The sequence below is a fragment of the Muscardinus avellanarius genome, assembly GCF_963383645.1.
Source record: "Muscardinus avellanarius genome assembly, chromosome: 13".
NCBI classification, from domain to species: Eukaryota; Metazoa; Chordata; class Mammalia; order Rodentia; family Gliridae; genus Muscardinus; species Muscardinus avellanarius.
Genome location: NC_137799.1, coordinates 68,165,596 through 68,181,556, shown reverse-complemented (window position 1 = coordinate 68,181,556; position 15,961 = coordinate 68,165,596). Strand labels below are relative to the sequence as shown.

The 15,961-nt window shown below is 44.5% G+C and overlaps 1 protein-coding gene across 1 annotated transcript in view; it reads left to right on the top strand.

Annotated features, from left to right (window-relative positions):
• The window catches only part of RCL1 (RNA terminal phosphate cyclase like 1), a gene marked incomplete at both ends in the record, with an annotated part of 58,137 nt that extends 45,236 nt beyond the window's left edge, over window positions 1–12,901 (top strand). Inside the window, 2 exons of the mRNA XM_080708662.1 lie at window positions 2,628–2,731; window positions 12,751–12,901. Coding sequence (XP_080564788.1) covers window positions 2,628–2,731; window positions 12,751–12,901 — 255 coding nt within the window. The remainder of the gene's footprint in view (window positions 1–2,627; window positions 2,732–12,750) is intronic.
• Between the last annotated feature and the right edge of the window lie 3,060 nt (window positions 12,902–15,961).

Here is a 15,961-nt window from a genome sequence, read left to right as displayed (position 1 = left end):
CCAGTTCCTCCTGCCCATGGGTTGCCAAGCGCTCTTGAGTCTGTACCAGGCTTCCTAGAACTGCCCTTACTTTTCCATCCCTTCACTGCTTTACCTGTTAACTCATTTCACTGTCCTCCTTTCCTTGCTCACCCCTCAGACCTGGATCCTGCATGGGCGTGGGCCCTCCCTCCAGAGGGGGAGGCCTTTTCTCTCCAGCTTACTTTTCAGCCTGCATCTCCACTCAAACAGTGATCTGATCTCTTTGCTGCTACTGTGTGCAGAGACCTTCACTGGCTTCCCACTTTTCTAAAGTTAGCACTCTTGGCCCAGTTGGGAAAGCCCTACCTCAGTCTTGCTACCCCAGCCCCTCATGACATTGTTCCTGGTGGGTCTACACTGGTCCTGGGCCATTATTTCCTTCATCACCCTGCTCTTCTTCCTCTGAATGCCTGCCCATCCCTCCAGGACCAGTTCTAAACCCTGCTCCACAGAGCCTCCCTCTGATGTTGGGTGACTGACACCGCCAGCCCCATGCCTTGGCATCTGTGGCTCCCACTGCTTCCTCCTTTGTATCTTATACATGGACCCTAATTTATTTATGGCATTAAAATACTGGTCCTGTACCTAATAAGAATCAGTTGAGAATGGCGCAGTAACAGTACAGTGATGGGAAGGAGAGGCTGAAATGAGCAGTTTAGTTTTAGGAGCAAGGTCTATGAAACAGGGTTAGTTTTCTTGATCAGATTTTCTATCTTATATGGAAAAAGAACTTTAGTCCTAAATTTTGCTGAGTAATATAAACTTTGTTCCCTGTTAGGTAATTTGGGGAGAGCAATAAATTTTCATCAAGGTAAGCAGTAGGATAAATTCCGTTCTTTATTCTTGTCAGTGCTACTAAATGAAGTCTGGCAGCCAGAGAGTGAGTGTCTGTAACTGAGAATTTTATTTCCTACCTTACATGCATGTAAAAGGAGAAGGCTGTACCCCATAAACAGAATTGTCTGGCTGCCTGTTTTACTCAGAATCCGGCCTAGGACAGCAATGTACCATGGTCAGAAATTGGATTCTCCTTGTGACCTGTGCGAAGTAGGTTAGAGATTTTAGTTCTCTTGCTTGTGCTATGTATAATGTAAGCTCAACTTGCAAATAAGTTAGCTGGGTGTGGCATTGTACATCTGTAATCCCAATACTTGGAAGACTAAAACAGGGGAGAGTGTGGGTTTGAGGCCAGCCTCAACAACTTAGCTAGACCCTGTTTCAGGGTCTTGAAAATGGAAGCTGGACATGGTGGTGCACACCTCTAATCCTAGTAATTGAGACGCTGAAACAGAAGGATTGCAGGTTCAAGGACAGCCTCAGCAAATAGTGAGACTCTCATCAATCCAGCAAGACCCTGTTCCAAAATTTAAAAAAGTTAGAACTGGTGGCCCAGAGGCAGAATGCCTACAGATTAAACTCCAGAACCTAGCCGGGCGTGGTGGTGCACGCTTGTAATCCCCGCGCTTGGGAGGCAGAGACAGGAGGATCGTGCAGGTTCGAAGCCAGCCGCGCGCGCTGGCTTAGGAGACCCTGTTTCCAAATAAAAAATATAAAAATAGGTCTGGGAGTGTAGCCCGGAGGTAGAAGGGCTTCCAGGAACCCCAGGACCACCAAATCATCATCATCATCATCATCATCATCATCATCATCATCATCATCATCTCCAGAACCACATACATACACACACCAAAAATAAATAAATAAATAAAAATAAAGCAGTTAAATAATAATAAAGGAGTATTGCTTGGAGGTAGGACACCACTAGGTTCAATCCCTAGTACAAAAGAAAAACAAAAAAGAAAAAGAAAATTTGTAAATTATCCTAGAAAGAATGATCAGAAATAATGACATTTGTTAAGACACACGTTTTAATAGTAACAATGTATAGAGGTAAATCAGCTGCCGTGCTTGAAAAAGTCAAGAAAGAAAGGAGAAAGGCAGCCAAAGCAGTTGTGCCCGAGGAGAAAGCTTTTGAAGAGAATTCTGTCCTCCCTGTTGATTAGGAAGGGGAAATGGGAGGAGGTAATGCCTAAGTAATAAGCACAGAAGGATCTGACCATCCAGTTCGCTAGGATCAAGGCACCAGGAAGAGGTCAAGAAGGTAAGAGCATGGGGCAGTGGGCCAGTGTAGTGGTGAGGCCCTCCTGAGGTCAGGGCCTTTTCATGTGGGTTGACTCTGTTGTTCTGCAACACACTGAGTAAATGTAAGCATATTAGGCTTAACTCTGGAATTAACTGAACATTGTTTAGACCTATTAGGCACTTTTGGTGATACTCAAAATGATGTCCTACTGTTGCTCCAGTTACTAAGGGAAAGTTCTCATTTTCACTAGATTCACTTCAGGAAATTCAAATGTCTATCTGTTCTGATTGTCTCAACTATTACACTTGCCTTGGTAAATTGTTAGCTTAACTTCCTCAAGTTAGTTGATATGTGGACCACTCTAATAAGACCTGTTTTACTATTGCTTGAATTTTGTAGTCTCCTGCTCAGTGGGTTCTGATATTCTGAATGTTCCTGAGTTTTTTCTCCCCTCCTTTCTCTTTGTGGTTTTTCATTTTCTGGTTTGTACAGTGATTAATTATTAAAGTGTTTGTGTTTACAGGGTGGATGTGTGGACTCAACCAACCAAAGTCTGGCTCTGCTGCTCATGACCCTTGGACAGCAGGATGTTTCCAAAGTCTTGCTAGGACCACTCTCTCCTTACACGTAAGTTGTTTCTTTCTGCTTTATTATTCTGTCCAGTTTAGCTTTCTAAATGCACAAAATGACAGAGATGTTGAGCTGCACCTAGCCTGTCATATGAGCACCTGCTTGTACTGATCCTTAAAGTAGCCAGCAGTTGCCACTCTTAACCTCATTTTATTTATTTATTTATTTATTTATTTATTTATTTATTTATTTATTTATGTGAGTCTGGGGATGGAACCCAGGGACATTTAACCTCTGAGCTATACCTCTTGCCCTGTATTTTATCCTTTCTTTATTTTTTTTATTTTTTTATTATTTTTTTGGTGGTACTGGGGTTCCTGGAAACCCTCTATCTCTGGGCTACACTCATAGACCTATTTTTATATTTTTATTTGGAAACAGGGTTTCTTAAGCCAGCGCGGCTGGCTTCAAACCTGGGCGATCCTCCTGTCTCCGCCTCCCAAGTGCGGGGATTACAAGTGTGCGCCACAACGCCCAGCTTTTTATTCTTTATTTTGAAACAGGGTCTCACTAAGTTGTGGAGGACCTAAGTAGCGGAGGCTGTCCACTAACTGCAATCCTCCTGTCTCAGCCTCCTGAATGCTGGGCTTACAAGCGTGCGCCACCACGCCTGGCTAGTGTTTATTTTTACACACAAGATTTTTTGCTTTCCTCTCTTCCTTCTTTCTTAACTGCCATTACCATGTTGATTTAAGTTGCATGGTATTTATCAGACAGTTATTCTGTGGTCCGTACTTTAGATTTTGCTTTCATTTTGAAGGTAAATGGCTGTCTCTATGTAATTTGGGTTTTGTTCTTAGTTTTTTAATTCCCTCTTTTCTTAGCAGTCTCATTTGCTGTATCAAATGGGCCATATTTTTGTCTAAGATGATAGGTTATTAAGGTTATTGCCTAACTGGAAAGGATAAAGAAAAGCTAAGTTCATAGCAATGTTACTAGACTTGTAGGGGAATTATAAGTTTGGGTAAAAGGATGTTGGCAGAAATTGACTGGGGTACATAAGTGTTATCGTTAGATATAAAATGTCCCCTAACTAGCTCATTTACTGATACTCAGGGTTGATATAATTGAGTCTTGAGGGTTATAATCCCAGAAGTGGATAAATCCATTGTAATGGGTTCACCTGAGCAGTCTCAGTAGGCTGGTAGAGTGTGGCTGGAGGAGGTGGGCCCTGGGAGTGTGGCCTTAGAGATTGTATAATGGTTCCTCCTCCCCTGGCCTGCTCTCTTGCTTCCGGCCTCCATGACGAGAGCACAGCCCATGTGCTCTCCCTTTCTCTGCTTCCTGTGGCCCCTGGCCTCACAGGAACTGAACCTAAAACCTTAGAAAATAAGTCTTCTTTCCACTAAGTTACACGGTTAATCTTCAGATTATAGCTGCAAGAAAGTCGGCGGATACAATAAGTATGCATTCCAAAAAGAGTAGCTCCTTAGGAGACTTGAATTACAAGGACATGTGGAAGAAGCATTTCTCGTCGATAGTGAGTGGGACTGCTGAAAACAGCCTGTCGGAGCCCTGACATGTCTACATGAGTGCGCACATACATAAATGCATGCATGTGCAGATGCGCTCAGATGATTGTGTGGCCATCTGTGGTTGGCAGGTTGGAGGGAGAATACTCAGGTAATGAGACTGAACTGTCCTTTTTCGGTTATCATGGTACCGATGCTGTATGTCTGAAAGGTACAGTACTGTGATAACTGAAGAATGGTGGTGCCATCACGTTGAGGAAGCGGCAAGGGCTGGCTGCTGGGGGAGCATGGAAACCAGGAGCTAGAGGTTCTTTGGAGGTCCTTAGTTTTATTTATACTTTATGAACTGGTAGTGGGAGTTTTCTTTCTTTCTTTCTTTTTTTTCTTCAGTACAAGAAAATCGAAGCAAATTCATTCTGTTAGTAATGGGGGAAGACTGATAAGCAAGGGACTGGTGAGCAGCACGTTATCTCTGATAACTTGTGTAAAGTATTTCATAGGACAGGAAACCCGAAGTTGAGTAATCCCAAATGGTGTGCTAACATCATTCGTCAACATTGCTAAACTAGAGCTAGCTGGTATCGCAGTGTTTGAAGAGGAGGTGAGGGCTGGGGGCTCAGCACCCCAAATGCAGAGCCTTCCCTCAGGGAGTGCTGGAAGCGGCTCTTAGCTGCTCTTTTTGATCAGCTCGCACAAGCTGGAGTCGCTGCTACTGCTTCCCAGACTCTGCTTCAGGGCAGCCGAAGCCTCACGGCTCACACAGTGAGCCTCTGTCTCAAGATGTGTGTGGTCCTGGGACCATGGGCTTTGGCAGAACATTATGTGAAAATGGAATATATGTTTTTACTTTTTCTTGACACTTGGAGATTTATTTCGTTTGGCTCTAGAGCCTCGTATAATTTTTTTTTTAAGTCCACGGCCTCACTGGAGGTGGTCAAGGACATTTTTAAAGATTCTTGTGTCCTCCTCAGCACACCCTTCTCCAAATATGAATCACGGTGTCTTTTCTCCTAGAGAACATACCTAAATTACTGCATCTCTTGTAAAATAGTTGTCTGCTCTGAGCGAAGCTTTAAAAAAGTTGCATAAGAGCCAGGCGTGGTGGCGCACGCTTGTAATCCCCGCTCTTGGGAGGTCGAGACAGGAGGATTGTGCAGGTTCGAAGCCGGCCGCACTGGCTTCAGAGACCCTGTTTCCAAATTAACAAAAAGTATAAAAATAGGTCTGGGAGTGTAGCCCGGAGGTAGAAGGGTTTCCACGAACCCCAGTACCACCAAAAAAAAAAAAAAAAAAAAAAGTTGCACAAGTTGTGAGATTAAGGGTTTGGAGAGTTAGGCTTGGAGCAGGAGACAGTCTCCTCACTCCCAGGGCTGTGTGCAGAGGAGCCTGTCATGGGTGGGAAGGACAGCCTCCTTTCTTTTTGATCACAAGGACGGAAAGGGAGCTTATTCTCAAGAAAGCTCTGTATTTGGGATGCATTTTGCCCTTAGTCACTGTGAAAGGCTCCCAGAGTGAGGAAGTAGGAAGATGGCATTTCATTGGTATAGTTAACACCCTGTTTATGGGCACAGTCGAGGGAAAAATGGGACAATCCCAGTACTTAGGAGGCTGAGAGTGGAGGATCACAGGTTCAAGGACAGTCTCAGCAAGTAGTGGGACTCTGTTTCAAAAAAAATAGGGCTCAGAAGTAGAAAGCCCCTGGGTTCAATCCTCCGTACCACAAAGGGGGGGAAAAAGTTAATTCTGGCTCCATTTCAAGAACTTTGGAGACCAGACTATCACTTTTCTTTCTTTCATTCTGTCTGCGCAATACTGGGGATATAACTCAAGGGCGCTCTACCACTGAGCTACACCACCAGCCCTATGATTTTTTATTTTGAGACATGGTCTTGCTAAGTCGCCAGGCTAGCCTCCCACTTGCCATCCTCCTGTGTCAGCCTCTAGAGTAGCTGGGGTGACCAGTGCGTGCCACTGTGTCCAGATTTACATTGATATTTATGGGTAAAGTCATAGAACCTGGTTTTGAGAAATCTCCCATTTCTAAAGCCAGAAGCAAGACCCTCCTTGGTTTCAAAAATATATTTTTTCTGGCAGTTTCCACATGTTCTGACATGTAAATAGCTTTTTCAGGTGTGTTTATAGGACACTGGGATTAGAAAGGACGATTTTCCCTCAGTGCTCCGAGCCCTTTCTGGAGAGTAGGGAGCCCTGTGCTCCTCTCCGGTCTCCTCTTCCCACTGTTTTGCTTCAGGAGGTGACTGTCGGTGGGTTTCTACATGTGTGACATTCTCGCGGGAGACCAGAAAGATTCTCATAGAATGAAACAGTATTGGATAACATACTGGTACATGAAGAATCTGTCTCTGTTAATTTGCTGATTTTTTTCTTCTTTATTTTTTGATGGCTTACGATTGGTGACTATGGTTCCAAAGCTCATTTTCATTTTAGGAAGGATTTAAACTTTATTTAAACTTGGACTGACAGCAAGAAAAATATGTGTATCAACAAACATCGTAGTTAGCACATCCAGAAGTTGTGACAGGAGACTGGGTTACTGGATCCTGCCTGGACACCTCGCCCCGGCCTGGCCCTTGTTCCTTGTCAGGTCACTTTGAACACTAGGAGAGGGCAGTCTCAGGCCTGTCACAGTACTGGTACTATAGGCCTATGCCACCACGCCCAGCTGGGCAGGTATTCACTTAAAAAATCACCATTAATGCTGGGCGTGGTGGTGCACGCTTGTAATTCCAGCATTTGGGAGGTTGAGACAGGAGGATCATGGTTCATGGACAGCCTCAGCTACTTAGTGAGGTCCTTTGTAACTCAGTGAGACCCTGCTTCTAAATAAAGAATAAAATATATAGGGCCTGGGGGCGTGTAGTTCAGAAGTGAAATGCTCCTGGATTTCATTCCCAGTACTGTCAAAAAAATCCATTACTGTTGCTATGAGCCAGATGTTGCATATTGTTTGTCCGTCTGTCCTTCCTTTCCCTTCCTCCTATCCATCCATCTTTTCTTTGTGGTGCCGAGTTTGAACCCAGGGCCTCATGTATCCTAGGCACACACTCTACCGCTTGCATCTCCAGATCCCAAATACTGTTCTAAGTGCTTTAACTCATTTAGCTTTCAGCATAACTCTGTAGGGGTGGTAAAGAAGGTGCTATTTATTATATGCTCCACCTTATAGGTGATAGGATTGAGAAACAGGGCACGTCTTGTGCCTGGGACACCAGACAAGAAGTGGGGTTCAGGCAGTGTAAGAGCTGGGGTCCGTTCTTCTGGGCTGGCCTCCCTGCGCTTTACCTGAGGCAGGCTGCCATGAGAGTCCTCGTTTCAGAATCTGCTATTGAATGATGTCCTCTTACCTTTATTTGCAATTTAGAATAGACCATGCCACTTTGGTTCTTAACTTTAGTACATGACCTCTTTCTGTTACTTACAGAGTCTGTGGAGCAGGAACCCCCTGGCCTTGTTAAATGCTAGTGACGGGGCTTCTCAGCCCATGCAGTCGGGAGGCAGTCCAGGGAAGGACACCACTGCAGCCTCCCGCCAGCACCACCACCTTCAGCTCCCCTGGTGCCTATGACACTGCTGGGTTCCATCAATTTTGTTATGTTTGGGCCCCAGAGCTATTCAGCATATCGTAATAGTAGATGAGGCCCTTGATTTCCAAAGGAAAAAGAGAGGTCAGCCACCTGCTGATGGTGAGTTCCTGGCTGAATTCTGCCTGGGACCCCCAAGTCCCAACAGCACGGCCTGTTTGTTTCCTCCTGCCACTGTAGCAAAAGTTAGTAACTTCATTCTTGAAATAGAGGTTAGGTGGGTGTCAGGAAGGCAGCTATTGGCAGAAAGAAGACCAATATATTTAAAAGCTGCTGTGTAATGACTACAGGAACCCTGTCAAGCACGGTCTTCCACCCTCTGAGCTCCCCTCAACCTCCCCTCAACTTCTTCCACCGAGCTGTAGGTCACCCCAACTCTGTTCCAGTCCGAGTGGCATGGACATAGATGTTTGGTGGAGCAGGAGGCCAGACCCGCGGTCTGTGGGAGCTGCCGATGTGAGAGCTGAGCTCATGGTCGCTCTCTCTCCCACTCATGCTTCAGGAGGGGCCTCACTGCCAGGAGCTGTGCCCAAGGGCAGGGCCTGGCAAGGGTGGCCGGCTGGGATTCGGAGGGGGTTTCTCCATGAGCCAGACGGCCTTTACCTGTTGACCAGCAGCAGCAGGGGGGACAACCTTCCTTTTGAAAATAAACACAAAAAATGCCTGTTCCAGAACCCTCTGAAACCTGCTTGCCCAATGGACTTGAAGGCTTCCATAGAAAAGTCTTTTGGTTTTGTTTTCTGAAAGTAAATCACTTTAGGAAAAAATCAAGCCCTGTTAGAGGTAATAGTAAAGTCAGGACTAAAACAGGAGTCACCTAGAGCCCTAGCTGCCCAAAATGGCTCTTCCAAAAAGCTGTCATTTATGTGAGGGAGGGCAGAGCTGCCCTTGGCCGCCGCCCTCGTCCCCGTGTGCGATCTGAGTGCTGGGGGAGCGAAGGCGCCTGGTGCGGGCCCTGTGCGTGAGGAGCTGGAGCCCGGGAGGAGCCGTAGAGGAGGCGTGGAGCAGCTCTGGGGAGACTTTGCTCTTGCCCAGTTTGCGCAGATGTGGCGACTGTGTCCTTCCGTGGCTGCTCAGTTTCCTAAGGAAGTTGCTGGTTGGAATTTACATCATCTGTAGTCATTTCTCAGGTTATAAGTCTGGTTTACTTCTTTCTTTCTTTCTTTCTTTCTTTCTTTCTTTCTTTCTTTCTTTCTTTCTTTCTTTCTTTCGTTCGTTAAACCCAGGGGCATTTTACCTCTAAACCACACCCCCGAGCCCTATTATTTTTTGTTTTGAAATAAGGTCTCTTGAGTTGCTGAGGCTGTCCTTGAACCCGAGATTCTCCTGTTTCAGCCTCCTAAGCACTGGGATTATAGGTGTGCACCACCACTCCCTGCTAGCTTCTAAGCATTTTTTTTTTTTTTTTTTTTTTTTTGGCCTTTTAATATCCTGGCTTGGTCCTAGAGGTAGGGACTTTCTAAAATGGGTCTTAATCCAGTCTATTCTACAGCCTTCCTCAGACAGACAGAGGGCTTGGCAGGACATTATATAAAAAGTGACTTTGCTTTCTCTATTTCAAAGGCTACAGGTACCCTAAAGCTGCAGCGTGTAGGCCCGCACACAGGCCTGTGCTTCTCCCATCCTTCCCCAGGGGATTGAGCAGGCCCAGGCCCCGCTAGAAGTCTGCCCTCTCCGGGGGTGTCAGGCCTTTTGCGTACTGTTGGACGGTTGGCAGTGACGCGGGCTGAGTGGGGCCCTGGGAGCAGAGACCCCCTAGGCCTGTGTTAGTCCCCAGCAGCAGCAAAGAGAGAACGGCTGTTTTCTCCTTAGAACACAGATGAGTGGAGGAACAGCTGGCCTTCTCTGTGTTGCTGCCAGCTGGAAGCCTGACCCACAGATGTGGCCTGTTTATCTCTGGGTTTGTGTGTCTCCCCAGGACAGTGGGAGAAGTGGTAGGTTGGATGAAGAAGGAAAATAAAGGAAAGAAAATGTCAGTAAGACCGGAAGGCAAGCAGGCAGAGAACTGACTTCCCTTAATTGCCAAGAATGGTGAAGTTATTTCTTAAAATTATCCCTGATTCCTGAATTCTGTTTGGTGCCTCTTTATTGAGGGACTAAGAGAGTAACAGTATAATGGAGTTCATCTAGAGAGAAGGTCACCGGTGCTTATGTAATTGACCAAGGGGGGGGGCGGTTTTGGAGACAGCTGAACGTGAGCATTTAATCGGGTCCTATAAGCAGGGAGTGCCGTGTGGACCGGGGCGGAGCAGTCCTGTGGAGTCGGTGTTGCTGGCCCAGAAGTGCTCTAGACGAGTTGGCGGATGGGATGTTTATTTTAAAGACGAGGTGAACGAGAAAGCAAGCAGGTGGGGGATCTTCCCAGGAATGTGCGCCAGCCTGAGCTCTGGCGCTCCAGGGCAGTCACTGCCATTTCAGCTGGGAGGGCAGGAGCTGGTCTGAGCCTTCCCTGCTGCCTTTTCCCTCCTTTGTTGAGGTCAGAGGCAAAGGGGGATTCACTGCGGTAGGCGTCACACTTAGTTGGTATCCATCAAATAGAAACGGGAACCAGGAGCAGTAGTATTTTTAACTTCTCAAATATGTATTTTAAACAACTTTATTGAAATATGCATACCACATAGTTTGCCCATTTTATGTGTACAGTTTAATGGTTTAGCAGATTTTCGGAGTTTTATAACCACAGCCACAATCTAATTTTAGAATATTCTCATCTCCCAGAAAGAAACCCTGTATCCATTTGTAGGAACTTACCATTCTTCCAATTTTCCTCAGCCCAAGGCAACTACTCTACTTTCTGTCTCTGTAACAGATTTGCTTGTTTTTAAAGCTATTTTATATAAATAGAACCATACAGGATATAATCCGTTGTGACTGACTTCTTTCATGTAATATACGTTTTCAAAGTTCATCCATGTTGTAGCATGTATTAGTACTCCGTTCCTTTTTATGGCTATATAATGTTCCATTAACTAGACATACCACATTTTGTTTATCCATTTATCAGTTGATATACATTTTGGTTGTTTCTACTTTTTAACTATTATGAAAAACATTGTTATGAAGTTTTGTTTACATTGGCTTATATATCATACATATAATTATTAAAATATTAAAATATATTTATTAAAATATACATATATTTATATATGGGTTTATATTTTCATTTCTCATGAATATATACCTAAGAGTAAACTTACTATGCCATAAGGTAAGTAACTAATATTTTGAGGAGTGTTTCACACAGATTGTTTCCCAAAATAGTTGTACCATTTTACATTCCTACCAGTAGGTCAGAAGGTTCTGTTTTTTTTTTTTTAACCTCCTCACCTACACTTTTGTTATTGTCTGGATATTTTAGTGTATCTATCCTGTTGTATACAAAATGGTATCTCATAGTGGCTTTGATTTTCATTTCCCTAATGATGATGAACATAATTTCATGTGTTTATTAATGTGTATGACCACTTCAAGGAAATGTTTACTTACATCTCTTGTCTGTTTTTTAGTTATTTTAAAAAATATAATTGTTGCCTAGCCAAAAGTAATGAAGATTTACTCTTATTTTCTAAGCTTTATAATTTTAGCTCTTATGTAGGTCTTCGATCCATTTGGGTTAATTAATTTCTGTGTATGATGTGAAGATGGGATCACACTTCATTCTTTTGCTTGTGGCCGTCCAGTTGTGCCCACGCCACTTGTTGGAAGAGATTACTCTTTCCCACTTGAATTATCATTTTGACCTTAAATGTGTGGGTTTGTTGCTCGACTCACTTTGACTTCACTGTCCTACACAAATTTGACCAGCATATTTAGAGCTCTGCAGGTGAGTCCACGTGCAGCTGATGTTGAGAATTATCCAGCTGGGGTAAGGAATCTGACTACTTCAGTTGGAAAGCAGCATGATACCAGGCTTCTATGATACTTTCTTGCCTAATCAGAATTGCCAAGGATGCTTGCTAGTAATAGATTAATGGCCCCTCGCACAGGGAGCACAGGGCCTGGTAGGCAGGGGGAAGGGACGTTTCTGCGTGTGTCTGATTCTGGGCTCCTCTTGTGGACACTTCCTCCCTGCTGGTTGCCAGTTGATCAGAACTTTCAGGAACCTGTGTGTTTGGTGAAATCACCAGAGTCTTGTACGAGTCTGTTAGGGCAGTCTATGAGAAGGCCGTCTCTGCACACCGCCAGGGGTGGCCCCATCTCTTCATGTGAAGGGAGAGCACAAGAAGCAGCCCTGTGAAACTTTTTGACACGTTAACTGTGAACTTTTCCCTGATCACATTATTATTGCCTCCTGCCAAGTGTTCACAAGTACTGTATTACTATGCCCCATCTATGTTTACTTTGTTAAGTTCCCATAGTCCTTTTCAAGAATATTGAACTTACTTCTTATCTATACTACTAGGTTGAAATCTTCATGAGGGGAGAATTTTTATTTTCATCTTTTCAGTTGGCTACAATATTTTAGCATCAAGAACAATGCCTACATATAGTAGGCATTCAGTAAGTACTTGTTAAGTGGAATGGAATTGTTGAGGAATGCAGGGAGAACTTATTTAAAAGGATCAGAAATAGTCATTCTGATTATCTTTTATGATTATATGAGTCACAGAAGTATGAGTTTTTGTGCATGGACCACTCAGAATTATTACCACATTTCTGTCTACTCTAACAAGTGTGTAGGACTAAATGGCTTATGTGTCATGTACTAGTCTCTAACCTTTTTTCCCCCCAGTGGAACTTACCTTGCTGTATTGTGTGCATCTCTGCAAGCTGTTTAAATCCTTTTTGGAAATTGGCAGGCTGTAAATAAGTACTACTGAATTAGGTTTGATTAGAAATTCTTAATTTCAGTCTCCTTAATCTAAGAAATTAAAAGCTTGAATTCTAGATAAGGAGAAGAATTTTGTTTTAATGAATTCTTTTTTATTCTTTCTTTTTATAGGATAGAATTTTTGCGGCACTTGAAGAGCTTTTTCCAGATTATGTTTAAAATTGAAACCAAGCCATGTGGTGAAGAACTCAAGGGTGGGGATAAAGTGCTGATGACCTGTGTGGGCATTGGCTTCTCCAACCTTAGCAAGACCCTCAAGTGATCCTGTCACAAGATAAGCCCCCATTGCCTACAGACCGAGCAGAAGCTGTCAAGGACACCAAGGGAGCCAAGTCCAGACACGTTCATCCGGGACAGGGTAGCCACTTCCTTAAGGACTTTCTTAGTTTTATATTAAAAATATCAGTATACCACTCCAAAAAAACTGAGTCATCTCTCTTCTCTGTGACTCCCAACCCTTTCTCCAGTGGCATTGACATCCACAGAGGCTCAGTCTTGGCTGGCTCAGGACCTGGTCACATTGCTAGAACACTATCACGTGGCATTTCTCTTACCTCCTCTGCTCATATTCCCGGGCTCCTGTGCTATGGCCGTCTTCCACATCTGGGAAGTCTGTGTGTTCTGCAAGCACTTCTTTGACTCGGTTTCTGTTGTTGGCATTAAATGGGATGATAGTATGGAATCTCTTCATGCATTGTGCAGTGCCATGCAAATGTCAGAAATTGGTCTGTTTAGGCGGGGCATGGTGGTGCGCACTTGTAATCCCGGTACCTGGGAGGCTGAGACAGGAGGATCGCAGGTTCGAAGCCAGCCTCAGCAGCTTAGTGAGGCGCTCAGAAACTTAGTGAGACCCTGTTTCCAAGTAAAATATAAAATAGGCCTGGAGGTATAGCTTGTAGCTCAGAGGTAGAAGGCCCCTGGATTCCATCTCCAGTACCACAAAAAAAAAAAAAAGAAAGAAAGAAAGAAAAGAAAAGAAATTGGTTTGTCGGCCCATTTCATCTCTTGTCTTCTGAGTGGATTCTGTCGTGAGCAAATGCTCCTCCTTATCTAGTTCATTGTTCATGTGAGGATGGGGGCCAGGAATGGAGGGCAGTAATTGGATATTTTCTATATCCTGAGTATGTTATACATTTCCTTATTTTAGTCTTATAATATCCTTATGATATAAATTTTTTATCACTGGGGGGGGGATTTAAAAAGGGTATTTTCTTCCTTTGATATTTATAATGTAAAAGACATTCGCTCCCCTGATTTAAAGGACTAAGATAATAGGGTAGATTATTACCGTTTCATGGGTGCCAGCAGAAGACTTGAAAGTCCTGGAGCAAAGACAGGGCGCTTTATTCCTCAGCGTAGCCAGCAACATGAGCTTCGTTTACACTGATTTCTCCTGTCTTCCAAGTTGCACAGTGGACAGAGGGGCCCAGGTAGATACCATGCTGTGGTGGATTTGCGGCACGGCCAAAGCACGTGTATGCTTGGATACTCCACCTCTTTCTAACAGGCTTGTTCTTTGTTCCACATGGAAACATTACTTCATTCCTCAAGACTGTTTGCTGCAAACACCATGAAGCCTTCCCAGTGTGACTGAAAGAATACTCAGGACCCTGCCAACGAATAGATTTTCAGTTTGGTGTATCTACAGGACTGTAGTTGATAGAAAGGAGAAGGCCTTTAGTATTCTCCATCTGGAGTGCTGGGCTTTTGGTAGGGAGTGGTCTGTACCTCACCAATCTTTCTTAGTACCCCCCTAGGGGCCCAAGAAAGGCTGTCCTGGTGACTAGGGGTGTAGGAGTATGCAGAGGTAAAGTGGAAGCCTTGAGTGAGGCTAGGCCTTTCTGAGCTGAGCTACTGTATGGGTTTTATATATTCTATTGGTGTTCTGTTGGTACATAACAAATGGTTTTGGATTTAGCAGCTTAAAAAGTGTCCATGGGCTGAGTGTGGTGGTGCACCCTATAATCTCAGTACTGAGAAGGCTGAGATGTAAGACGATTACGGGTTCAAAGCCAGTCTTAGTAATTCATCAAGGCTTTCAGAAACTAAGTGAGACCCTATTTCTAAATCAAAAGTAAAATAGGTCTGCAGGTGTAGTTTAGAGGTAAAAAAAATCACTTATATGTATAAACCCATTTTTTTATTTCACAGCTCTGGAGCAGGAGCCTGGGCAGGCTCGGTTGAATTTCCGGCTCCGGGAAGGGGTATGTTTGTGGCTCATTCAGGTTGGCAGAATTCAGGATGCAGAGCTGAAGTCCGCACTTCATTGCTTGCTCCTGCTGCAGAGACTCTAGTGTACAGAAGCTGGCCACATTTCAGTTCACCTGGCTCCTTCCATCTTCCCGCCGACATCTGGAAAAAAAACATTGCTTGTAAATGACTCAGAGCACAACAGTCCCAATCAGATAATCTCCCTATTTTAATGTCAGCTGATTACAGCAGTGTCTAGATTAGTGTTTAAATAACCAAGAGCTAGAAATTGGGGATGGCCATCTTAGAATCTTGCCCACCACATACACTCATATTACCTAATGCTGTGATATTTTCCCTCAGCTCTGCTCACACAGAACTAAGCAGCTTTGTTGCTTTGGACTTGTCAAATACTCTCCCACAGGGACCTCTGTCCTTTGGTATAAGCTCTGGAGGTGGCGCTGTCGGTCAACTTATGGTGCTGGGTAGAGCCCAAGCAGACTGTAGCAAGCGGCAGAGGATGCGTGCTCCCTTCCGTAGGCCCTTCTGGAGTTAGGACATCTGGTGGTGGTGGCGGAGCTGCTAAAAGAGGACAAGTTTAATGTCTGTTTCAGCAGCCGGTTCCCAGCCCATTCTCAAGGGAAGCAATACTTCTCCTTGGATAATAGTCATCCTTTCCTGGAACTCTGCTTGTGCCCAGTGTTGCTCCTTGTGGGTCTGGCTACTCACCTGGGGTCATTTGATGAAGGGATTCTAGTACTGGGGGCTTGGTGTTCTGCCTTGGTCTGTCTGCTCCTCTCTGCTGATAGAGACAGACCACTCAGTTACAGCAGCACCTCTTCCGTGCGGCCAATAAGCTTTCGGGCAGAGAACACCCGTGGCCTTGTTGGGTGCTGTGATCACATCATTGCCTTTGCCTTCTTCTGATGTGCCAAGCCCTGCCTCTGCCACTCAGCAGGAGGAGGCAGCCTTCTATCGTGATTATCTTACCATGCTCAGAACCAAGAGGTGGGAGGAAGCTAGCATACTGTGACGTAACATGCAATTGGGAAAGAGCGACAGGAAGATCTGCTGAAACCTAAATTGTCCGTCTAGGGCAACAACCTTAGTTTTGTTTTTTTATCTTTAAAAT